This window comes from Pteronotus mesoamericanus, unplaced genomic scaffold (genome assembly GCF_021234165.1).
Source record: "Pteronotus mesoamericanus isolate MK-2021 breed Mesoamerican mustached bat unplaced genomic scaffold, CSHL_Meso_final contig_32, whole genome shotgun sequence".
Taxonomy (NCBI): domain Eukaryota; kingdom Metazoa; phylum Chordata; class Mammalia; order Chiroptera; family Mormoopidae; genus Pteronotus; species Pteronotus mesoamericanus.
In genome coordinates, this window is record NW_026555134.1 from 1,688,194 (window position 1) to 1,715,769 (window position 27,576).

General features: G+C 36.5%; 1 protein-coding gene and 1 non-coding gene across 3 annotated transcripts in view; one reads left to right on the plus strand and one right to left on the minus strand.

The window, feature by feature from the left end:
* Positions 1-27,576, minus strand: part of INTS9 (integrator complex subunit 9) — an 86,139-nt gene that overhangs the window by 49,489 nt on the left and 9,074 nt on the right. For both annotated transcript variants that reach the window (XM_054576022.1, XM_054576021.1), the window contains exons 2-3: positions 8,495-8,622; positions 1,334-1,394 (exon numbers count right to left, since the gene is read on the minus strand). In XM_054576022.1, coding sequence (XP_054431997.1) covers positions 1,334-1,394; positions 8,495-8,622 — 189 coding nt within the window. The remainder of the gene's footprint in view (positions 1-1,333; positions 1,395-8,494; positions 8,623-27,576) is intronic.
* LOC129072604 (U6 spliceosomal RNA) lies at positions 14,629-14,735 on the plus strand. Its single transcript, XR_008529361.1, has one exon. It is a non-coding gene; the product is annotated as a U6 spliceosomal RNA (small nuclear RNA).

The window sequence follows — 27,576 nt, forward strand, 5'->3', positions numbered from 1 at the left end:
CTTCTGAACCGTTCTCAGGGAACAATGATTTACAGCCAGTGGAAGAGTAAGGCTGAAATCAGGTGCACAGGTTCCTGAATGTCACAGAATTTTACAGATTAACTAGGGAAATCTCGTTTTAAATTAGGCACTTGGATTGCATTTGAGGTTGGGGTGCAGTTCACAGGAATTAATTGGGTAAAAAAAGCACCTCTTTATTTAACAACATCTGTTACAAGAAAGAAATGCCTTATTCAGATGAATCATTTTAAGGATTTTTAAACTTATTTACGCTTTCAATTGTGAGACGTTGGAAACAAAGAATGATTTAGAGGACTAAGAATGGCATGGATAAGCTTTGAAGTTTTTAACATTTTACCTCTGATTTTTTTAGTATAAAATTTGACTAGATTATAGTTTTAACATTTTTTTGTACCTTTGGTCTCTCATTTGTAAGTTAACTGCCTAAATAATGATCAGAGGAAGAAATTACTGTGAAGATAATCTAATGTCAAAAACTTAATAGCCTAGAAAGAAGTAATTTAAGTCACTTACTTTAGACCTTATTAGTCAGTGATTAAAGTCAATACGATGCCAAATCTTAGATTCCTAGAACTATGTTCTTCTCCTCCACCATAATGTATGAGATTGTCCACACTAGGCTGCCAGGGAAGCCTAACATCACAGGCCATAGTCTGGAAGGCCCTCTATGCAAATTTACCGAAGAACATGTTTTTACCCCACCCCCCAAGAATGCACTGCCTGGGAAGTTACACACCCAGCTCCTCAGTCTATTCCTCACACGGAGGACAAAGCGATGCCATCAGATGATGACCCTGCTCTGCCGCAACCTTCTGTGGCCTCCCATCACCCCCAAGAGACCCAAACTTCACAATGCCCCACTCAATCTGACCCCTGACAGACACAGTTTAAAACTCACATATTCAAGGAGTTTAAAGGTTTTTTTTTTTTTGTTTTTTTTTTAAAGTCTATTCCTTCCAGTCATGGAGCTGGTGGAACTCTCTAATAAGTATCACCTTTGAAAATCTCATTGCATTATAAAAATGATAGTTTTCTTTTTGTGGTGACAAAATATTATTTGCAGCTGCAGCTCTTAGATTTTTTTTTTTTTCATATGAGAAACTGGACCTGATTCCCTAAAAGGCTCTTAAAAACAATAATCACCAAGTACTAAAGACCCTAAATGGATCTTGGGATATTTCAGGGAGAATACACGGGGTGGGGCGGGGCGGGGGGGGGGGGAAGAATAAGCCCATCAATCACAACACTACTGGGTTCCTGGTATGACAAGAGGGTTTCCACTGGGTGTAGATGCACTTCAGTTAATCATTACCTTGTCCAAGAAAACATTTCCATCCTTTAGGGACCAGCCCGGAAGATTAGACAGCCTGGCACTGCAAAACAAAAGATTAAATTATCCTAAATAGATTATAATCCTTAGCGATTTCAAGGTGACTGTACTGTCTCCATAAAGTTAAAAGCAGCTCGAAATTATTGGCAGCAAGGTTCATCCAAAATACTAATCAAAAAGATAAAAAAGAGCCCTGTTGTACCAAGCTTAAGAATTATGTGGCAACAGATCATTAAAAAGCCAAACAGTTTAGCACTAAATTGGAAAAATCAAAAGAACACTATGCAGAACAATAAAGAAAACAGAAAGATGGACAATCACTTTCCAGGCACTGCCCATGACGCCACCTTGCTTGTGCTGAGGACAAGCTGGAGGGGCAGGCCAAGTCGGATCAGGATCTGTGGGCGGGACAGACTCAGAGCGGCCAGTGGCTCTGACAAGTACGCTGAGCTGCCTACTGGCCAGAATTCACTGCAAATGGAAACACCTTAATGCCAGTCAAACTCACATTCTGAAGTCACTGCTTTTAAGTGGATTTGTCCCTTGTCACCTGTGGCTTGAGTTTCCAACTCTGGAAAATGAAGCTCGTTTCCCTAATGTTAAAAATGATCTAAGTGAGCCATGTCTAAGTGAGTTATTTCTAGAAGAGGAGGTTAATTTCACATATATATGCTACATTAAAATAGCTCGGGTTCAGAAATCATTCCCTTCGGGTAATCTCAGAATTTATATGTGTGCCATTAGTTGACCAGGGGAATTATGTTGGTAGGTGAAAATGCAAATAGTTAAAAAAAATGCTGTAAAAAGAAAAACTTAATGATCAAGGTGATGTGTGAAGAAAAAGCACCTCAGAAGTACAAGCTGAATGGCAAAAGGAATTGAGCACTTCACCGCAAAATCAGTCTGTGAAGTAAAAATTAAGGGCAGAGTAAGGGTGGGGGACTAGAAGACTGTATAATCAAAAATCAAATTAATGTATAGTCCCTTATTCTCTTGCCAAAATAATGTGATCAGATTCTGATTTTACATGCAAGTGATGGGTATTAAAGTCAAATAGAAACATAAGTATATGAATATTTCTCAATCTTCTAGGAAAGATTAAAAACCTAAATACACATGCCTCTCATTTTTCTTTAAAAGTGAAAAATTTGGCCCTGGCTGGTATGGCTCAGTGGATTGACTGCCAGCCTGCAAACCAAAAGGTCTCTGATTCGATTCCCAGTCAGGGCACAAGCCTGGGTTCTGGCCAGGTCCCCAGTAGTGGGGGCCTGAGAGGCAACCACATATTGCTGTTTCCCTTTCTCCTTCTTTTCCCCTGTCTAAAAACAAACAAACAAACAAAAATCTTTAAAAAAATGAAAAATTTGGGGGTAACTTTTAATTTTAATAGAATTCCAAACTCAGAGAAAAGTTGTAAGTACAATAAAGTCCCAGATACCCCTTGCCTGGGATCGTTGTTTACATTTTGCTTTCATTAATCAAATAGTAAGAATTTTGGGTTTTATAGTTGAGAATGAAAATCACCACTAGGAGAATCAAATTTGGTTGGTATGAATTATAATCGATGAGCTTTAAAAACAAAACCCAAAAAACTCTGGGAGTTTTCTGCTCTAACCTGTCAGAGAAGTATTCTACTGTCACTACCAATTTAATTCCCATCTCCTTTCGCAGTCACATATGCCATTTATAGGCTTCTTACTTCTTGACAAATATATTTACTACCAGATCAGGTTAAAAAAAAACTAAGTATTCTAATAAAAGTATAATGACAAGACAACATGAATACTGTTATTTCATGCATGCTAACTCTCTAAAGGAGGTTATCAACATTCACTTCCCTTTTTAAAGAAAACTGGCTCACAGTGTCTGCATTCTCTCTGTTCCCTATCAGATGCACACAAATCAGTCTTCAGATTAGAGATGACTCAGTTGTCATCAACAGATGATTAGGAATCATACACTGCTTATTGGAGAATAATTATTGTATTTTAAAAAGTAAAAATTTCCAGTATTGTGGTTATACTTTTCTTAAACATTTTTTATATCATAGCTTTCTATGAAGTATCTGTAGTTATTCTGAATTTGAGAAATAGTCAGTAGACAACTGTCAGGTGGCTCAGTTGGTTGGAGCAATCGTCCCATACACTGAAAGGTTGTGGGTTTGATTCCCAGTCAGGGCAAACACCTAGGTTGTGGGTTCAATCCTTATGGGGGTGCATATGGGAGGAAACTCATCAATGTTTTTCTCTCACATCAATGTTTCTCTCTTTCCTTCCCTTTCTCTCCCCTCTCTCTCTAAGATCAATAGTCATATCCTTGGGTTAGGATTAAAAAAAAAAAAAAAAAAGATGGAGGAGGCCATCCAGAAAAAGGAATGGCCTCTTTGTAGTGCTGTAGGAGAATGAGGTGTTTGTCTTCACTTATTCATTAATGAATCTTTCTTTATGTGTCATGCGTTCAGGTGATGGTGATGTGACCATGAGCAAAGAATACCTGTCCTCCTGGAGGAGAGACATTATCAAGTACCACAACACAAATAGACACCAAGCTGTTAAAAATGAGGAAGCAGTGTGGTACAAAGCAGAACAGCATCTGCTAATGAGGACCTAGGCAACATCAAAAGACTTGCCCGGCTCTACGATGTTTGAGGTGAGATCTGGACAGTAGCAGAGTCAAGGAGAAGCTGGGTCAAGAGGTAGGGTTTGGAGAGAGCAGAGAAAGTAGGCACCTACTGGTTCAGTGCCTTCCGCCCCTCATTCTCACCAGCCTTTGGCATGGGCACCTTAGATAAAAGGTTATTCAAATGAAATTTCAAGAAGAGTCCCATACACTCCCTCCCCGCCATCTAAGTCCTGCCTGTGTCCTTTCTGTGTAGGAACTGGAGTCATAAGTAACCTGAGAGATAAGCTCCTGCTAGGCAGGCTAAGGGAGGGTGGGAGGGATGGAGGGGGGAGCGAAGAGCCTTCCTGGCTAAAGGAACAAATGTGTGACTGTCCCAGGCAGGAGATAAGATTACTTTGAAACTGAAAGGAAACAAAGAGCCAGATACTACAGGAACAGGCATAAAGCCTCCTGTACCAAGATGTGCTTGGTATTTATCCTAACAGCAATGAAAGACCCTTGTTTTAAATGGGTAAGAGACAAGATTAGATTTGTAATTCTAAAAGCTGGTTCTGAGAAAATTGACATCATGTGCCTGCTGATAACATATACCATCATTTGTTTGGCATTCATATCAAAAATAATCCCAATCTAATTGTGAAGAAATCTCAGACATGCCCAAACTCTAAGATGCTGTATAATATAATTGGCCTGTACTCCTAAAAATGACAAGGTCATAACAGACTGTGAAACTCTTTCAGATTAAAGGAGGCTGAAGACAGGACAACTAAATGCAACATGATCTGGATTAGATCCTCAACCTGTATCACTATTTTTCTTTTTCACTATAAAAGACATTATACTAAAATATGGACTGATGTAACTTGGGAAATATGAATAGGGCATTAAGTTTAGATACTTGGACAATGTCAGTGTAAGTTTCCTGATTTTGATTACTGTACCATGATTAGGTAGCGAATGTCCTTCTTAGAATATAGGCACTTAAGTTTAGGTGGTAAAGGAGCATCATGTCTTTCAAACAGGTCAGAAAAAATTACATGCATACATTTAAAGAGAAAATGACAAAGGAAATGTAATAAAATGTTAACTGATAAGGATTATTGGGAGTTGTTTTTACTATTCTTGCAATTTTCCTGTAAATCTGAAGTGATTTCAAGGTAAAAAGTTACATAAAAAGGCGACTTTGGATTCAGGCAGGAACAAGATCAGAATTGAGGAAAGTGGCTAGGAGGCTTTAGCAGTAATGCCCGTAAAAGAGGATAATGAGGACAGTAACACGGAAGAGTCTCCCCTGGATACCAGAGCTCTTTAGAAGGTACAAATGACAAGGCTCCATGAAAGACTTGATATCGCCGTTGAGGAACAGGAAGTTAACTCTCAGTGTTCTGGCTTTGACAGCAGGATGCCACTCACGAAGATACGGCACTGTGGGGGAAAACTGGTCTGGGGGTGTCTGCCCGCCTCTTCGGGACCAAGGCTAATAAGGGACTCGATTTGGGGCACGCTGAGCTTTGAAGTGCCTTCGAAGGCACATCCAGGGAGAGAAACTTTGGATATATGAATATTTTGGACAGATGCAACAGGCACCCAGAAGAGAATTATTAACTAAAGAAGCACATTTAGAAGTTATTGTTTGGATTGTTATTGAAGCCCTGAGCATTTCTTAAATTCCTTTCGTGGAGACTCTGATGGCCAAGCACTGGACGTTCAAGAATTCTGGTATGTGATGGCCAGCTGGAGAAAGATGAATCCCCAAAGTAGACCGAAGAGGAAGTACCAGAGATGTAGGCGGAGAGCCAGGAATATGCGATCATGGAGGAGAACGTGCATCAGAGCCGATGACATGGAGGCCACTGGTGACTTCCGGGAGAGGTGTTCTGGTGGGTGGTGTGGGGAAAGCACAGGTTAGAGAGCAGTTAGGAATGCTGAGGGAAAAGTAGAGTTGTGAGAACATGAACAATTTTTTTTCTTAAATTTTGAGTTAGAAATGACAGTATAATTAAATGGGAAAAAATGAGCTAAGATGGAAGGGCTCAAGATAAAGGATTACAATTAATAGCGAGATGATTGAGGGGGCAAGAAGGGTTGGAATCCAAGGAAGAAAGAGGGATTCATTCAAATGACAAATATTTACTGAGAAGCTACCTGTTGAGAACTGTTTTTGGCACAGCAGATACTGTGAAGAACAGACAAAATCCCTGCCCTTATAAAACTTACCTTCTAGTGAAGGAGGAGAACAATATATAAACCAAATGTGTGTATGTAATGCAATTATAAGTACTATGACCAAAATAAAGCAGGATGAGGGTATAGGGAGGAACTGGGGACACTATTTTAGCCAAGTATATCTTGAAGGTTTCTGAACAGAGCAAAGGAAGATACTTTTTGAAGTAAACTATGTGGGTTGCCAACCATCCCACTAGTATAACCTCCCTCTGAGGGAAAACCAATGACAAAGGGTAGACAGAGTACAAGTGGATTCTAATGCTGAGCCAGGGCTGTGAGAATTATAAGAATTAGGTAAAGATAAGAATAAACAGGAAAGGGAAAATACGTAGGTAGGACTGTCTGCCCAAAGTAGATTTTGAATACCTGGATAATTTATGACCCCACAGGGAATATAAGCTTCCTCACAGTACCTTGTATTTTATTTTCCTTAGTAATTATCAAGATACATGAGATTAGTCCAGAAAAAGTCCAGCCATTGTTAATATAATTAGAACAGTTTGCACAACATCGATTTAACCTGGCAGCCAAGGAAGAGTGGATTGGAATGTGCATGTGTGAACAATGGTGACTTCTCTGTACTAGTTGGTGGGGGTGGTAGATGCTGCTCAACGAACATGTGTACTGTGTGGCCGTTGCATTCAAAATGACTGCGAATATAGCAATGAATCTGCATCAAATTTTGCATTAAGCTTTGGGGAAGCTATTTGGATGATTCAGAAGGCTACAGCTATGGGCAAGTGGTGATTGGCAGCTTTATCACGACAATGTGTCCACTCACGCATCACGTTTTGTGCAGAGTTTTCTGGACAAACATCAAATCACCCATGTGACTCAGCCCTCCCTATGGCCCAGATATGGCGCCTACTTTAGGGCAGCTGATGGAGATTGGGAGAACTGTGTGAGGTCTTGAGGTGCCTACTTTGAAGGGGCATCAATGTCCTATGTACAATGAATGTTACCTGTATGTTCAAGAAACGTCTATGTTTCATAGTACATAGCTGGATACTTTCTGGACAGACTTCTTGTAGTTGTTTTCTTAACATAGGCATGACATCTTCAACCGTGTAATTATTTTTCTCCTAAAAGACTATAAGTTCCACGAGGAAAGTAAAGTTGTCTTGTTCATGTCTATATCCCCTAGTTTGGCACAGTGCAGATTCTTAGTAAACACCAAATAAATGAACATTTTAATTTTGGGGGGGAGGGGCAGAGACAATAATTTCAGGCAACTTTAATAAGAAATAAACTGTAAGTTGTTTTTGTTGAGAAATATGTGGTGCAGTGCCTAAACCAATTCTCTCTCTTTATTTATGTGAATACATATTATAAATATATCCCTCTTTTGGATAATATCTGCATGTGCATGGTAAATGAATTTCTAAATGCTGGGTGTGATTATAACCGAGTTTTATGAGCTTTGCATAAAACGTAATCTGCAATTATCTCTGACCTTGTCCCCATCACCTTATTGTATCCCTTAGCTCAGGGGGAAAAAAAAAATCAATGGTTGATTTTTATTTTTACTTTTCTTACATGGTTCACAGGGTTATCATTTTGAATAATCATTGCACATAGTGGTGTCTTCGGGAGTGAATGAGATGCATTAGATGGTTTACTTAGCATGCTGTATGCTTTTGAGCTTTTAAATTTGCTTTAGTTAGCTTTCTGTTTCCCCTCTTATATGTATCACTTTTTGCCACTGGGATTATTTGCTTCTAACACCACTTCTTTTATAAATGCTGCTTCTAAATAACAGCAAGCTTCCTAGATGAAGTCTTAGAAGAATAAACAGTGCTGATTGTAGGCCTGGGATAATCTACCTGCTTTAAGACATGGCCTTTGGCTTCATACACGGTTCTATGATATTTACAGCTGACTCGTATAAAAATAATGCATAGCTGCCTATCGAAATGAACTGTCAGCTTCTATGATGTCAACTCCCTGCAAAGGCAGTGAAATGATTCTAAAATTCAATTCTTGGGCTCATCAGTTGACCATTTATCAGCTCTTATATGAATTAGCAGGAAAGATGAAATATACATGACCTCACTTGCACTGAGCAGTTGCAGGAACATTTTACAGAAGCTCAGAAGTTATAATAAAGAAGTCAATCAATAATTCAATACAACACTTTCCATCAACCCAACCAAAGGAAATTATTTTGATGATAATTTTTTAAGGGAACAAAATAAAACTTATGACAACACACAAGGTACTGATAACCTTTATAGAAATGGATATAATTTTTAAACAAACTAAAGCTCATTCGGTCTCAGGTGCATCAGCACTTACCTTTGAACAAGAGGCAAAGGAAGGAAATTGAGCGTGGAAGTCATGTCCAGTCCACAGTCCAACATAATGGTGGTTGACTTGAATTTGAGCACGTTGCATGGTAAGGTTGGGTGCCCTGACAGGCAATACTGGAAAAAAAAATCACTTTGATCAGTAATCCATCACAAAAAAGCTTAAAAAGTACAGTAAATTAAGTAAAACTGATCATCTTCTCTAGAAAAAACAGTGCATAAATTCAGGTAACTTTCTATATGGCTTATTCCCTTTTACAGCTCTGAATACCACTTCCCCAAGGATTTCAAAATACTCAAAAGTCTCAGATCATACCCTATTTTTGTAGGGTACCAAGTTCCATATCAAGCAAGCACACTTTTGGAAGGGCTGTAATTATTTGAAATAGCAAGTTTCCAGGCTACAGTGACCAGCTCCATTCTCACATGACCCTTTTAAATTCCCACCATGTCACTGCAACGAAGAACTGCCTAAGGCTGCGGAAGTCAGTTAAATTCTAAACCAGATCCTCAAAGTGTGCTATACGTTTGGTTTTCTCCTCCTGTAAATAAGTCATGATTTTTCTTGAAGAGGAAATGACTGGGAAGGGTTAACAAACACACACCAGTACTGAAGGATGCTCAGCCTAGTCAGAAAAATGAGTTAAAGGACAAGTGACTTTCCTGATGTGCAGATACTAAGCAGGAGAGAGGGACACCCACTCCCAACCAATCAAGAGTCTCTTGTCTGTGGCAGCAGACCTCAGAAGTCAAAGGGGCACAAACCACAGTGGAGTATTCAAAGGAGAGTGATGAGGCAAGACAAATACACTGACCTCAAACATTTCTCATGTCCTCCTCAGTGTAGTGGGGATGACAGATAGGCCACACTGAAAATTATTTATATGGGATGTGCCCTGCGTCACCTTTCATAATCTGATTGCTGCTCTGAAGAAAGGAAAGAAGAGGGAAAAGACCTGTTCCCTACCTTTAAAGTCATTACATACAGCAAAGCCCAGAAAATGGATGGGCCAATGTTCTTAATCCCTTGACAAGTACATTCTTCCTTTCTGTCCTAACTACAAGCCCAGCACAGGTCAGAGGACTGTGACATCCATGCCTGGCCCCACAAGGCCACAGCAGCTCAGGCTTGGTCTTCCCAGGTATTTGTTGCTCTGTTGGTTCTGTCACAGAATAAATGCCCTACTTTTCTTCAAAGGACATTACAGGAACTCATGATTTTTTAAAACCACATGTTCTAAAAAGGGTAAGGCCGAGATCCAAAAAATTGTGGGTATTTTGCAAGCTTCTTTATACCAAGTTCATGTACCATGATGATTATATTTTCCAAACCAAAATTCACAACTCATGTCTGAAAGAGTACAAAGTTACTTATAATGAAAACAGTACAAATTATTTAAAATTGTAATTGTCCTTAAAAAGTCCAGGAAGCATGATTTGGGTAACTGTACTTTGCCTAAGTTCATTCTTTGTTAGGTGTCAGAATTATAGAAAAACACTTCCCTATTAATTCCTCCCCCACCCTCCCTCTGGTTCCCCATTGGTCTTATCCCTATCTAAGAATTATCTGTTAAAGATAAACTGTTCCAGAATGAATACAAAGTGTCTGTTAAACTTGTTCCAAACAAAACAAATGTTCTAACAGGAGCTTCCCTATATTTCTCCTTTAAAAAATCAGATATTCAGAAAAACAAGAAATAAAATAAAATGCATATAATATTCATCACTGGGAGGAAAAATATGGTGTAATTTTCTTCTTTCCACTTTCTGTATATTCCGAATGCTCAACAGTAAGCATTTACTGTATTTGTATAGTTAGAAAAAAAATATGGTTAAGACAAACCTGGAATTCTAGCCAGCCACACTGAATGACAAAATTTTTCTTATGATTTTTAACTCTAAACTATGGATAATAAGTTACACCAGAAGACAGGAAGTTGACTGTAAAAACAGCTGCCCAAAAAATAAGAAGCAAAAGAATTTAGGTGAAAGACTACATTTGCTCCCACCACACAAGGATAAAAAAAGGCAAGGAGCACTTTATAAGGGCCATAACTGAACGGAAGATTTTCAGAGCATCCCCTAAAAGAGTGCCAGATACTGGTCTCACTGGTTCCATTTTTATGGATGAGGAAGTTGAGCTTTACAGTTGAGTGGCTTGTCTGAAAAGAGCCAAAGACACACAGCAAGGCCCCCCTGACTCTAAAGATCCTACTGTGTTTCCCAAATTGCACTGCTCACTTTGGAGGTCAAGCGAGGCTCCTGAGACACACAGTGACTGGCCCAGGTTCACACAACCAGTAAATGAGGCATCTGCAAGGCTCCCAAAGTTTGCCTGTTTCCCGTGGTGGTCTTTGCATGTTTCCATCATGCTGCCTGCAATTGCCATAAGACAAATACACAAAAGCATGGAGCAATTATGTGACTTTAATTTAAAATTAGAAATAAATCTGTATTACAAAGAGTTTGAAAAATAGCAGAAAGACAAACAGTACCCACAATTATTTTTCTATTCCCTTTTTTTCATTTCTGTAAAGGCTATAGTTTTAGTGCATAGACTGCTTTGCATGCTGCTTTTACATGACCCCCGTTTTCTTCGTCCATGTGGCATCAACACCACACGTCTACTGGCTGCCTAAGTAAATAGACCATCCGTTGTTTAATCATTCCCCTACTATTGAACATTTAGGGTTCCACTCGCTCTGTTACAAACACGTAATGATCACTTCAGTGCTTCGGTTTTTTCCATATTGAACTATTTAGAAGATTCCCAGAAGTGGCATTAACCAGGTCAAAAAATATGAGCATTTTATGGCTCTTGAAATAGGTGCCAAAACGCTTTCCAAAAACGGCTGTGCCTATTTACAATGTCATCAGTAATATATCAGATGATCTGTTTCACTGCGTATTCCCATCAGCTTTATGCTCAAAGCCATCTAGAATCTATACCAAAATGTAGCTGTTATGTTAGTAGTAGCTGTATAGAAGCAATTAAAAGACCCTCAACAGGAAAGTCAACTTGATAAGTGGCTTTACTTGTGAGAGGCAGTCTGGAGAAATAATTGAAAGGCGAGTTTAAAATAAGACCGCTGGTGTTCAAATGCTGGTTGCACTCATTATTAACATGTGACTTGGGGGAAGTTGCTTAACTTTGCAAAGACACCGTTTTCTCATATGCAAGGTGTAGTAATAGAAGCCAGGACTAAGTGAATGGATACAGCACCTGAAACAGGATATGTGCTCACGCTTAGTTTCTATAGTTATAGAATTACTAAGGGGATGAAGAGGCCACCTAAATTTGGGGGGAATTATTTACGGCATTTTAAAGAAGCAATTCTAGAGTGGCATTCACTAATGTCTTAGATAGTTGTCTATCCCACAAGACTTGATGAAGCAAATGAACAATTTTACAAACACTGTCTGTTATTAGTTTGCCCTCCAGGAAGATACAGTCACTACTGAATGCAGAGTGAATATTCTAGTCAACATAAGGTTTTATAATTTTAATTTTTTTCTAGCTTAACAAGCACATAGCAATGCTTTCATGTTAATTTTATTCCTACTTAATAACAGAGAGTTAAAATGAATCAAAGAGTTTTTTATAAGATATAACAAATCTCACAGCCCCAATATGAAGCAACTACTTTTTTAAAATATTATTTTTAGAGCCCCCGGTCTAATCATTAGAAAAACTTGAGGATCATTCTACAAAATACCTGACTAGACTCCTCAAACTGTGAAGGTCATCGAGACAAGAAAAACACGAGAAACTGTCAGAACCAGGAGGAACCTACAAAGATGTGACAACTAAATGTAAAGTGATAATCTGGATGGAACTTTGGAACAAAAAAAGGAGAGAGGGGGAGGGTGAGGAGGAGGGAGAGAAGCATCCACTGGTCGCCTCCCCTTACTGACCGGATGAGCTGAGGACCTGGCCTGCAACTCAGGCATGTGCCTTGAGTGGGAATTGAGTGGGAATTGGTGCCCGGCCCCCTGAGCCACCAGTCAGGGCAACGTATATAACAATTTAAGATATTAATCAATTATCATTATCTTGAGCTCGCTAAGGGAAGAATAAATTAAATAGCAAAGAAAAAAAATATTTTTATTGAATTTATTGGGGTGACACTGGTTAATAAAATTATATTAGGTGTCAAGTGTACAATTCTACTGCAGACCATCTGCACATTGCATTGTGTGCTCGCCACTCCTAGTGAAGTCCCCTTCCATCACCACTCACCCTGTCTTTCCTTCCTCCTCCCCCCCACCCCCTCTTCCTCTGGCAATCACCGTACTGTTGTCTGTGTCTATGAGGGTTTTTCTTTTTTCTTAGAGAGGGCACTACTTTTGACTCTTCTAGTTTTCTGTATTTCTTAATAATATGGTTATACTGTTATTTCTTGACTTCTTGGGTTTTAACTATTATGTATTTATTGATTTTTTTCCTACTAATGGAAGCTGTCCAAAAGCTGATGATACTTTTGCTATGTTTTATGATCAAGCTATGTACAAAAGGATTCCCTATCACATTCAAATAAATGCACATGAAGGCAACTGCCAAATTTCTTGGATTAAAGAAATCTCAAATTTAAGAGAAGTCACTGTAACTAACTTCTTAATGTATTGATTATCGCCATCGTTAAAGCACCGTGTCACGGTTTAATTCTCAGCGTTGGTTTTTACTCAGTGCCATGTAAATAAAAGAAAGATGTGTCTTAAGAGTAAAGTCAGTGAATCACTTTATTATTTTATAGATAATGATTATTTACCAACATTTTAACCAATTTCTTCGCTCACCAAACATTTTTTAATCTTGTTTCTTCCTTTTGGGTTCAACTCCCTACTTCCTTTAGTGTAACACCTGTTCAAAAGGTAGCCTCTTAAAAATTGCTCTGGAAATTCTTAATTTTGACTTGACTCCTCAACAGTGATGATGGTGGAATTATAAGGTAGCAAATTACCGCAGAACACTAAATATATTAATCCAACTGTTTTCTGGCATTTACTATTGCTGATGAGAAATCTGCTGCCAATCTAACTGGTGTTCCATTATAGGCAATGATTAAAACCTTCTCTTTGGCATTAATGTTCTGATCTTTCTTTAGGATGTACACAGGCACGACTGGCTTTCTGTTTTCCTTTTCATTTTATTTTTTGGTTAATGCTTCTAACATATGAGGACTCGCCTTTCACAACCATGGGGAAAAAAGCTGTCAGCCATTTTCATTTTGAATACTGCCTCCCATTCTTTCTAGCTTCTATTAGTAGAATGCCTATATAATACATGTTGTAATGTTTCATTTTACACCCTGTCTCCATGACTCAACTGTTCATATTTTCTTTTTAGCTCTGTGTAGTGCATTCTGGAGACTTTCTTCAGCTTCTTCTTACAGTTTGCTAATTCTTTCTTTAGTGGTGTCAAGTCTGCTGTTTAACTCATATGCTGGAATTTTCAATGATTGCATTTCTAGAAGTTCTCATTTTTATAAAAGCAGCATCTTGTTCTTTTCATTGGTTTGATATCTTCATATGTATCTTAACTACTTTAACACATTAATTTTAGACTCCAGCAGATTGTACAACTGTCTCAAGTTCTTAGGAGTCTTGTAATGTCTGCTGATTCTAATTCATAGTGAAATTTCATTACTGTTCTTCTAAAATTTTGAATGGTAAACTTATCTTTGGTGGGGGTTGTATCTGTGGGAATTCTATGCAGAATGGATAGGGGCAGGTCCCCAAGAAATAGCACCATCTTGAAATCAATTTTTATGTTGATTCCTCAGTTTGAATATCCATACTATATAGGGGAGCATACAAGTCACTTTCAACACTATCAAAGCACTGGCCTTGCAGAGACAGTCTTCCTAACTGACCCAATGAGCAAGTGAATGGCATTTTTCTAGTACTCCTTTCATCGTGGCACAAAGCCTTGGGGGTTTCTGGTTAATGATTTTGAAATACGCTTTTTATGAATATTACATTTATTACTAAGAAGACTACATTATGACCTCTAATACTTCTAAACACTGATATGAAGACAAAATGACAACCAGCCAACTTAACCTCACAGAAGTCTCTGAAAGCAATAGGAATTACTGTAAACATCATTAAGAAATACAGAAAGTGCTCACTTCGGCAGCACATATACTAAAATTGGAACAATACAGAGAAGATTAGCATGGCCCCTGCGCAAGAATGACATGTAAATTTGTGAAGTGTTCCATATTTTTTAATATGTATATTACTATATAGTTAAATGTTTAATATAGTCATACTGTCAATACTTTATAGCTTCTGGGTTGAATATTTTACTTCAGGTCATGAAAAATATTAGTTCTATTTTCTTCTAAAACTCCTTAGATTCTACATATTGACTTTTAACTCACCTGAATATTTCTTGTATAATGTGTGAAATAGGGCTCTATATATGTTTTATTTCAAGTAATAGTGGTCCATGCACCTTATTTGTGGAATAAGCCTTATTTTCCCCATTGATTTGAAATATCAACTTAATCATACACATATTAATCAGATATATACGTTTGTCTCTAGAATGTTCATTATATTTCATTGATCTACTTGATTATTTCTGTGCTGGTGTCATGTTGGTTTAATTGCTGAGACTTTATAATGGTTTTAAATTTTAAAAGATATTTTATAATTAACTTTGACATTTAAAAAAATAAATAAAATCAATCTACATTTAAGAAAGAAAGAAAAGAAATACAGAAGAATTTGGCAAATTAGTACATTTGGTAAACATGGTAAATTGAACTTTAGTAAATTGATCCTAGGGAAGAAGTTTGTCTTTTGCAAAAAGAACTATGGACTGAAACATTGTATGTTCTCCTTTTCCCTAGTCTTGGTTAAAATAATTTAATATATATAGTTATTAAGATAGTGTTTATTAAGTGTCAGACACCCTGCAAGAATTTTACATTTAGTTCCTTTAATCCTCCTAAGAATGCAATGAGATAGTAATAATTTCCCACCTTACAGATTAATAAGGCACAAAGAGTATGAAACTGCACACGGCACCAAAGTTGTAAGGTGTCCCAAGACTTAACCCCAGGACAGTGAGATCTAGAAAGTGTACACTTCACCACCACACTATGCCATGCTACAGAGAGAGAACCCTCCCTCTCCAAAAAAAGCCCTGCAGACATGATGTGCTCCAAAAGGCTGTACTTTAAGTAGATAAAGGATGTAGATTGAATTTATAGTCTAGTTGTGGACAATGAAAATTAGTTATATGACTAATTTAAGGTAAAGCAAAGGTCCCAAGTAGATTAAATTACTAAACTGCTCTGCAATCCATCACAAGCAATAACTTTTTCTGGGTTTTTCCTTCCATTCAAAAATAGGTGATAGGATTCTCTCACTACAAAGTAGTTTTATTGCTGCAACTGCCCCTAATTATCGGTAATGTAACCTGTAACTTTTAGGTTGAGTTAATGCCAAAAGCTCTTCAATCTTGTTTGAGAGAATTGCACAGCATCATAAAGGGACTTTAAAAAAAAAAAGGCAACAGTGTTAATGAAGTTGTAAATGACATTACCAATCTTTCCACCTTTTTCTGAACTATCATATATTCACTGTGGAGATCTATGAGCAGAGAAATGAAGATCACTTTGCTTTTCTTCCTGGCAGTGGAATAAAAGTGAGTTTGGTTGTTTCTGACTCAAATACAATATTAAAACAATACTTTTAGCAAAATAACTTTTATGTAATGGTTTTATCTCCTGGTACAACATTAGAAAACCTATTAGTAAAATTGAAACATAACTGAATATGGGAAAACAAATTTAACAGACTTACAAAATGTATTTGAAAAAATCCAACATTGATTCAAGGTAAGAACTCTTACCAAATTATAAATGGGTATTTTTTTTAATCTGATATGGGGTTCCTAACCAAATCCTACACCACGGTTAATGCCAAAGCATGAGAAATAGTTCCTTTCAAGTCAAGAACAAAATAAGAATACCCACTATGACTGCTTAAAATCAGCACTAAACCGAAAATGCTATATAATGTGACAGGCCAAAAAGAAAAAAAAAAGATGAAATGATTACAAATAGAAGAATAAAACTGTCAGGTTCACGGATAATATAATTAGAAAACATTCTGAAAACACACTATTACAATTAATAAGACAGTTCATCGAGGTTGTTGGATGTGAGAATCAATGTATCAAAACTGAGTTCTTATATACCAGAAATAAACAATTAGTAAATGCAATAAGAATTAAAGTAGAATACTATTTATATGGCACAAAATGTATTTATTATAAAATAAAAGTAAAAAATCTTTACCAAAAATTATAAAATTCTACTTAATATTAACTGGACAGGAAAATAAGCTGTTGTAAAAAATAGCAGTTTTCACTAATATACTTTTTTATAGAGGTTAAGAATCATATGGGAGAGTCAAGAGCTAAGATAAGCTAATTAAAGAACAATGATTAGAGAGTATTTAAATTTTCTGATAATACAACTTAGTGTAATGTAATTAACAGTAGGGTGCTGCACTGGGATAGCTAATAGGCCAATAAACTAGGAATAAAGAGTTCAGAAGAGAGGCATACATATATCTAGGAGGTGGACATATGATAAAGGTTGCATTACCAATATATGGTGTTGGGTATATATATGGTGTAGTTCTATTTTCTTCTAAAACTCCTTAGATTCTACATATTGACTTTTAACTCACCTGAGTATTTCTTGTATAATGTGTGAAATAGGGCTCTATATATGTTTTATTTCAAGTAATAGTGGTCCATGCACCTTATTTGTGGAATAAGCCTTATTTTCCCCATTGATTTGAAATATCAACTTAATCATACACATATTAATCAGATATATACATTTGTCTCTAGAATGTTCATTATATTTCATTTGAAATATATTACCCATTTGAAAAAAATTACTTGAGAAACAGAAATTTGAAAACAAGAGTGGTCAATAAATGAAGACATGAAAAGATGCTTGGTATCACTAGAATCAGGGAAATGCAAAAGAGGGCAATAATGAGCAAACCTTAGACTGGCTAAAAATAAACAAACTTTAATACTAAGTATTAGAATGTAATACAAGTAGAGTATAATCTGGTAGAACCACTATGGAGAACAATTAGGCAACACCTAATAATGCTGAAAATATACATTCCTTAACACAGACTCAACTAAGACAAGCACACACGGGTACGACACACGGCAACCTGAGGAAAGTGGTAACCTCTGGAGAGGAAGGAAAAAACAAAGGTTGTTGATTTTAGCTTTAGATATGACTGCTGTCTTTAAAGGGTGGGGAGGGGAGGAAGGAGATCCAATTCTCTCTCCCCACCCCCCCAAAGAGGGCAACCGATTAACATCTAATGTTAGCAATGAGTAGAAGCGTGTCTTTTCTGTATTGTCATCAGATACTTCCGCACACATCAGAATTATATAACTATACCTTTCCTACTATTGTGAAAATTTGTAGTGCTATTTTCCTTATGACAAAAGTCTCATGGTGCAAAAATAAAATCTAAGCTATCACAATGGATAAAATATTTTAGTGTTAGCACATCATTTGCTAGGTATACTTGTTAATTTTCAAGGCACTGTGCTCAGTAGTGACAATGGTCCATAACTTTCATTTTGGTATCACACCTACCCTGATGCAAAGTGAACAAGACTTGAAACTACTGATGTGACAAATGGAAGAAAGTGCAAGTGCTACCTCAGGAGAAGGGTGATTCAACAAGATATGGTCTTGCCGGGGGCAGGGGGTGAAGAACCAAAGGTCTAACTCCTAGATTTTTAAATTATTGAGATTACGTTCGTACCTCTAACAACCTTCTTGATGCTTTCTAGCCTTATGAAGTTTGGCACAACACTTTTCTAGCAAGACCCAGCAAGGCTTTATAATTTTATGATAAATTTTTCAAATAATATATAGATAATTATCTAATTACCAGAAATGGCGTATTAACATGATAGCTATACTTATAAAATATACATATTCATAAAAATACACATCAATGGTGACACTTGAAAAGGAATTCTAAAAATAAAAGTGGACCTTAGGTTAGAAAGAAATAGGAAATGGAAATTTCATTGTATGAATTACCTTCGCTAACAATAAAAAGTCTTGACAAATATTTTCTATCCAGTATTTAATTGGCTCTTTCCCAACAACTGGATAAAGTAAATATTATTGATACCAACTCAATTGCCAAGGCCCAAGATCACATCAGACTGAATTTGCACTCAAATCAGCGCAAGCTCTAAATGTTTTCTCTTAATCATTCCACTAATAGGAATAAGAAAACCTATGATGGTGCACTATGCTAAGAGTGCACAGATTTTATATGGAGAGGAGAGTTGGGTAGGGGAAAAAAACCAACAAAATCTTAGAAACAAAAGTGACTACAGTTTTTCCCAGTCATCTTTTCTAACTGCTCCCTCAATAATGTTTCCCTATTGCCCTGCTATTAAATACCAGCTAAATTAGTTCTAAGGCAGACAGCTTGGAATAGACTGATAAGAGATAGCATTTGATTAGTCGATTCAGACTACTGACATAGTCATTTCCATGTCTCTGAGAAGCTGTACACTAGCATATCTTAACATTTTAAAAATGTGGTAGTTCCTAATCATAAAATCCACAAGTTTTCCTTTTTTTTTAAAATTCAGTTTTTCCCATCCACCGTCTAGCTTATGGTCATCAGATGTTTAGGTTCCATAAAGATCATAAAATATTAGCATTAAAGGGGCTTTGAATTAACAATGGATCATACAACTAAAAGAGCTAAACAATAAAACTTCTGGAAAAGCACTGTTCAATAGAAATACAATGCATACTACACACAATTTTAAACTTTCTAGTAGCTAAATTAAAAAAGTAAAAGGAACATGTTTAAATTAATTTTAGTAACATATATTTAACTCACTATATCTAAATTATAATTTTAACACAGAATCAATATAAAATATTAATAACACATTTACATCACTTGTTTGTACTAAATCTTCAAAATCTGGTGTGAGCCTTATCATGTATTTCAAGTTGTATGCTAAATTTTCATCTGAAATACTTTTGATACGCATTTACAGTTGAATAAAGCAGATCCACATACCCAAGTTCTTATGAACATACTTAAAATTTTTTCATTAACTGAACTACCAACTTTCAATTAAAAAATATATTAATTAAAATGAAATACAATTTAAAATTCAATTCCTTAGTCATCCTAGTAACATTGGTAGTGTTTAATAGCCTCATACAATTAGTGGATACTACATTGGAAAGGGCTACTCTAGAAAAACAGGAAAATCTCTGTGCCTTGGATTAGGCAAAAAGCAAGAACCATAAAAGAAAGTATATAAATTTGACTTAATAAAAATTTAAAACTTTGGTTCTTCAAAAGACACTTTTAAGAAAATGAAAGTGTCTTAACACACACTAGGAGAAAATATTTACAAAACACACATATAAAAAACTTGAATACAGAAAATAAAAAGTTTTACAACCCAAGAGCACAAATAATGCAATAAAAATAGGAAAAATATTTGACAATGCACTCACTGAAGAAGACATATGGATGGTAAATGCAAAGATACTAAACATCAGTCTTGGAGAAATACAAATTAAAACCACAATAAGATACTACTATCCTCTTACTAGAAGGGTCAGAATTAAAGATTGACAAGTTGGAAATCTCATATACTACTAACGTAAAGTCTTGAGAATCATCCTGGTTTCTGCACGTATCATTCCTTTTTATTACTAAGGATTATTCCAATGTCTAAACATACCACAATTTGTTTTCACAAGCTGATGGACATTTGGATTATTTTCAGTTTTTAATGATTATGAATAAAGCTGCGATAAAAATTCACATACAGTTTTTTGTAGGGACATATGATTTCATTTCTCTTGGGGAAATACTGAGGGAGTGGGGTTGCTACCCTGGCTGGGTGGCCCAGTTGTTGGAGCAACAACCCCTACACCAAAAGGTTGCGGGTTTGAATCTGATCTGGGAGCATACGGGCAGCACTGATCAACGCTTCTGGCTCAGATCAATGTTTCTCTCTCTCCTTCTCCCTCCCCCACTCCTCTCTCTCTAAAAATCAATAAAAACATATCCTTTGTTGAGGATTTAAAAAAAAAGAATTAAGGAAAGAAAGAGTAGGATTGCTGGATTCTATATATTTAACTTTGTAAGAAACTCCCAAACTGTTTCCTAAAGTGGATAATTATTTTTAGCTTAAATAAACCAGTCAGATTTTGTTGCTGGACTGTGCACTACAGCATCCAACATCTCTTTTAACCTAGGCGTGAAGTATTAGCTCTAAACTCTGCCTCTGAGATGGTATTGGTCCAAATGAATCCCTAAATTCTTTCAACCTCAAATTTCTCCATCTGACAAATGAGAAGACTAGATTATTTTAAGCTCTCCTTTAACACAAAAATGTTTCCCATTATTCCATCATGTCAGTGGGCCAACCAAAACTCCCTGGTCTTTTACGTAACTTGTCAACAAGATGTGTCTGCACCACTGTATTCTTCTACAATCGACTTTCTGAAAGTAGCAGAAATTACACAATTCATTAAGTTGGAAAAAATTCTAAGATCATCTACTCCAAATACCTCTTTTAAAAATGAGGAACCTAGCTCTCCCGGGGCTTACAAACTTTCCTCTGCACTAGCGATTTTCATGCTGGTAAGCCGCATGATGTTTTAAAACATGCAATTCCTGACTCTTTAGTCAGGGGCACTGACTTCTTTTCCCTTAGACTGTCAAATAAAAAAATGACAACTGCCAACACAACAATAGCCATCTGATGTGAATGAATCAAAATTATACCTATTTTTTTTTTTTTGTCAGATCAGCAAGAAATACATTTTTTGGTGTGCTGCAGAATTTTTGTAAAAGGCTGAAAATTGCTGCTGTATGCCAACACACCTGAATATGTATTTTTCATTGCCATCAATACACGTAGCTCACTAGGAGACACTCCACGCCCTAACAGGGTGCGTGAGATTCTTAGCGTGTCGGGGAAAAGAGGGGCGCACACACTACTGAGACTCCCTGCCTTATACCACATCATCCTGAGTTAAACTGCTTCCACTGAGCCCAATTTGCCCAATTTGAAACTATTTTCCCTGCTAAGAATTTTGGGCCAGGACCTGAAACACTCAAGAGACATCTATAAATACATTTCAATTTTATTTGGTAATCTTTCACTTTCTTCCACTTTATATCTTGATTCTATCTTGCAGGAGAGCTGTTCAATGTGCCAATCATACTCACTGTCAAACTGACTACACAGCTGGATGAAATAGAGGGATAATTTTCCACTTGAGCAGAAATCTGCAGTGTGCACGGCGAACACAGAGGAGCTGCTTTCTGGCTGGAGAGTGGCTAAGGATCACGCACAGCGGGGTAACGGACACTTACGGTTGCTCCCCTCTGCGTATCCATCCTGTCCTGACATGGCTTTTCATAAAAATGAGAAAAACAGCAGAAAGTGGTCATGTAAGGCACCTCCCCACCCCAACACAGAGAAGCTCGGAAAGGGTGGAAATGTTGACAGTAAACATTAAGGGTGAGAGAGACAGAAAATGGACAGGGGCTGACTGACTTGGGAATAAACATTGTTGGTTGTCTGGCACCAAAACTTTAAAAATGTAAAAATGTAATTATAGTTGATTTTAAAAAGTTCACAGAGCTATGTAAATGACATAAAAATACTTTCTAAAATTGACTGGAAGCACATATATACCATACTGGTAAAACTGTTTACTGCTGGGGAGAGGGTGGTTTATCACACTGAAATCTTCACTTTTTACTTTTGATAATCTGTGGTCATACTTTTAAAAACATTAACCAGATTTTTTTAAGAGGATTTTTTTTCATTTCTTTGAATAAAGAGTAATTGCCATAGAGGTTTCTATTGGCAACAAAGTTTTAAAAGAGGTTAAGAGGAAAGAGGTAACAGTATTTGGAGGAAAGGAAATAAATGGGAGATACAAGATAAGGGTAGAAACAGCTAACAATAAAAAAAATCAATGTACTACTCTACCCTAACTTTTCACAGAAACAATGAATACATCCATGCTCTAGGGCAAAAGCTGTACCCCACCCATCACCAAAAAGAAAGTGCATTAAAGGTCATATATGGTTGACCTATACATTTTTTGCTTTTGTTCTATAGCATTAGTTTTACTTGTGCATGGTTTTCAGGTGTTTAATGACACAATATGTCCTTAAAGAACAAATCCATACACTAAGGCTGATAGTAGAAAACAACATCATTATAATGATGAAGGTAAAGATGATTTTAAAAGGAGAAAGAGGTATGGAAATGATACATATAATATTGGGATGAATTATTTAACAGTAAAGGCAATTTAATTGGTATTGAAAATCTGCAGCTTTGACAATGAGCAAAAAAGTAGAAAAAAGATTAACAAAATGCCATAAAACTGTAAGTGGTCAAAAGGATCAGGCTAAGAGTATGCTGAGTTAGAGAAGCCAGACACAATGACATACATGAATTCATAAACAGGTAAAAATTAATCCTACTGTGTGCATGCTTGACATTTATGCTAATTCTACCATATGAAATAGAATTTTACTCCACTCCCCCCAAGGATGGCATCATACGTTCTAGTGATTTATCTCTATTCAACCTGTTGATGAGACAGAGAATATCTTACGTATTTATCATTCTGCAGAAATGGGACCATCCCCAACTCTTTCTCAATAAAAATGAAAGTCAAGGAATTCACTGAGTGTCTCTATTCTCTTTTCCTTTTCTGGGCACTCTTCTTATATGGTGGCCATCAACTGGTCCCATTGATTTTTTCACCTTCTGATGTATTTATAAATTCTGTTACTACTTATGAGGTCCTCATAAAGTGCTTAGAAAAATCTCCTAAGTAGGTAATTCTGACTAGGCATTTGCTTTGATGCATTTGCTAAGCTCCTTGATGCTTCTTGTTTTAACTACATTTCACTTTTGGTAAATATTTCCTGTTAATTGTAATGAATTATACTTTTTGACTTCATATAAATGTGTAAAATATATAGCTCTCCTAACTCCTTTGTTCTATTTCGAAAGGGATGAATTTAAAGGCCCCGGGTGTTTTAAAATTCTTACTTTAAACTCCTAAGCTTTCTGCTACTGTCAAAACCGCTAAGTCTCACATCTGAAGTCCACCACTGTGGCTTTGGTCCACCTAACTTCCACTTCTCATACATTCGGTAAGCCTGCACCTAGTGCTCCAATCGCATGTACAAATCTGTCATATGTTAATAACACATACTAAATGAAAATGTTGATATTCTGAAGTAATGAATTAGGAGGATATGGGAGGACAGAAATGTTCCTGTTTTTGTACACTCTACTATAGTGCATGATAAAGGAAAACCACATAAAGTGTATATGCATATTTTTGGGAAAACTGAACATCTCATTCCAAATCTTTTTAAAAACCACTTTATTAAGGTATGATCTACATGTAAAAATATATTGAAATGTATTTAGTGTACAAAATTTGATGAGTTTATGGGTAAGTACACACCCATGAAACTATCACCACCATTAAGGCTGTCCATAAACACCCATCACCTCTCGAAGTTTCCTTTAACTTCCTTTCTTATTATTATTATGTGTGTGTGAGTGTGTGTGAAGAACACGCAACATAATCCAAAATCTTTTTAACTGTTCCTTCTACCTGCAGTAAGATACTGGGTTGGCCAAAAAAAATCTATTTAGTTTTCTCTGTAAAATATGACACGTTTTTCATTTTCACCAATAACTTTATTGATTTGAATATTTTGAGTGTGTCGGCTATCTCCTGCTATTGGCTTCTAGTGGGTAGAGACCAGGGGTGCTGCTAAATATCTTCCAATAAATAAGACAGCCCCACAGCAAAGAATTATTTGGCCAAAATATCAATAGTACCAAGAAACTTTGCAAACCACTTTTGACACATTCAATCAGTCACGGCATCTTCTCCATACATTGCAGAAATCTATTTTTGCATTTCAGTTGTGTTTTTACCTTTCTTGAAATAATAAAGCATAATACACTAAAAATGCTGCTTATTTTCCTCCATCTGCAATATTAAAATGGCTGCACAAAAACTTACCAATTTTGATTTTTTTAAAAAATGCACACTGATATGACAGCTGTCACAATACAATCTAACAAAATTGTTTCGAATGAAGTTAAATACAACTGAGCACTATTAGAGTAATCTCACAGAAAAAACATAAAGGTCTTTTTGGCCAACCCCATACAATGCTTCTCTTCTTCCAACACATTTGTCAGCCAGGGTACTTTTTTCTTTTCTTTTCTTTTAACCCCCACCTGAGGGTATGCTTCCCAATTTTAGAGAGAGGGGAAGGGAGAGAGGAGCGGAGAGAGAGAGAGAGGAAAAACATCGATGCAAGAGACAAACATGGACTGGTTTCCTCTCCTATACCGACCGGGGACGGAAACTGCAACCTAGGCATGTGTCCTGACCGGGAATCAAACTCACGACCTTTTGGTTTACAGGAGGACACTCAAGTGAACTGAGCCACTCTGGCCTGGGCGGCCAAGGTACTTTTCAAGGCCTCAAATTTTACTTCTCTAGGAAGCTCTGAGTCTCTTGTTGACATTCATTTTTCGTAATTATAATCTTACATACCTCAATATATTGCCTTTAACATGGTCTATTACTAGAAGTCACATACACTTAGTTACATACATAAATAATATACACAGTACGTGGCATCTATGGTTTGTTAAGTAGTTACTTATAAGTAGGATCTACATTGATTTATCTTTTATATATTTTTTATCAAGGAGGTTTTTGTGTACGAGGCAGCCATTTAATAACAATTGTTGAATTTTTGTTATTCTTTCTTTTATCTTTTAACTATTGCATAGTCGTTCCTCAATAATTTCTTCCTACTGGCTTTACATACCATGAATCGAATACACCTTAAGATAAATAAGCTACTGCCTAAGGTTCTGAAAGCCTTTTCGTATCTTTGGAGATTTTTTTTTGGTGTGGTAATTATGTTTATTTTAACAGACTTATTTGTTTACATTTCTTTGCCTTTATCAGGCCTGTCTCTTAAGTACAGAGAGGGAAACTATTTCTGGCTGTTCTGTTTTCCAAGGAAACCTTGCAATTTTCTTTTAAGGTCATAGAAGTCTTTTACTTCGATGAGTATGCACTGCACCACCTAAGATTTTAAGTTATAAAAACCATTGTTTTCTCAAAAGTCTGGAAAGAGCTTGCAAGATATAATTAACTGCCTAGAATAAACAATACAACATAAATAGATCTTCCCCTTCGAAAATACCTTACTGTTGGGCCATGTGAAAGAATCTCACTTTATTAGTGACTAGAAAATTCAGCAGTAAGAAGGCAGCTACAGTAAATTAAAATATACAAAAATTTCAAGCCAAAAGCCAGCACAACAGTGACACGTCGGGTTCAAGTAGCATGTCCGCTCCTGTTAGAGACAGAACACAGGTGCCGTTGCTGCTGCTGTCGCCGTGCTCTTCTGGGAGGGTGGGCCCAGGAAACCACTCCGCAGGCGGAGTGTGAGGCCTGGGAAAACTACCTGCAAAGTTAAACTCCCGGAAAACACAAGAGAATTAACTGGAAAAACTACTAAAAATTAAAATAAGAAAACTTAGCAAGCGGCTGTATAGAGAATTGAAAAAAAGTAATACCCTCTCTACATGTAAACTAAGTAGGAAAAGACTTCAATTCCAATTCCAACTATCAAAAAGATAAAGATGCTTTCTAAAAAGTTTAAATAAAGGGAAATATATTTCTCGTTCTTAGACTCAATGATAAGTCAAAAAAAAGTCCATTCTCTCCTTTTGTCAATTTAACCTGATTACAATAAAAATATGAAAAGGATTTTACTGAGAACTAATAATTCTAAATTTTATATAAAGCATAAATGTTTCAGAACAGTGTGGAAAATTCTGAAGATTAGTGGGAACAAACACCACAAGATATTAAAATAAACTCCAAAGCTACTTATGATAAAACAGTTTAGTGCTGTAATATTAATAGAGCAAGTGGTACAGATAAAAACTGGGAAGGAAATGAAAATACAGATGGGTTTACAAACATGAAAACATGTCCCACATCTTACACATGAGAGCAAAATAAACTATAATGACACAATTTTTTCACTTTTCAGTGAAAAGCAGTTACAGATATTGATACGAAATAATCTGTGAGATGCATTCCTAACTTCAAAAAGAAAAAGGAATATACTAAACCAGTTTGAGAAGTATCTCACCATTTATATAAAAACAGAAGGGATGGAAATTTACAATTGCGTAAAAGTCCACAGAATGTCTCTGAAGGATACACAAGAAAATGATAACTGAGACTGTTCTGGGAAGAAAGATACAGGGGAAAAGGGATCTTTTCATTTTTTTGTAAACTTGTACAGTTTCCCCCCCCCCAAATTAAACAAAGTACATGTACTATCTGGCTAAGAAATACAAGAAGAACTTCCACATCACTCATCATTAGGGAAATAGAAGTCAAAACCACTGTGAGATACTGTATCACACCCATTAGCATGGCTGTTATTAAAACAAACAAACAGAAGATGACACGTTTGGCAAGTGGAGGGGCTGTGGAGAAATCAGAAACTCTGCGCACTGCTGGTGGGAATGTGAAACGGTGCAGGTTCAGATGCCATGGAAAATACTGTGTTCGTTCCTCAAAAAGTTAAACTGAGAATCACTATGTGATCTAACAATTCTATTTCTTGGTATACAATAGTTTCCCCTTATGTGCAGGGGATATGTTCCAAGACCCTCAGTGGAAACCTGAAACTGTGGATAGTACTGAACCTTTTATATACTATGTTTTTTTCTATACATACATACCTATGGTAAAGTTAACCTTATAAATTAAGTGCAGTAAGAGATCAGTGGCAATGACTAATAATAAAAGTTATAACAGTATAGTGTAATGAAAGGTGTATGAATGTGGCATTATTAAGTAAAATAAGGGTTACTTGAACGCAAGCACTGCGACACCTGAT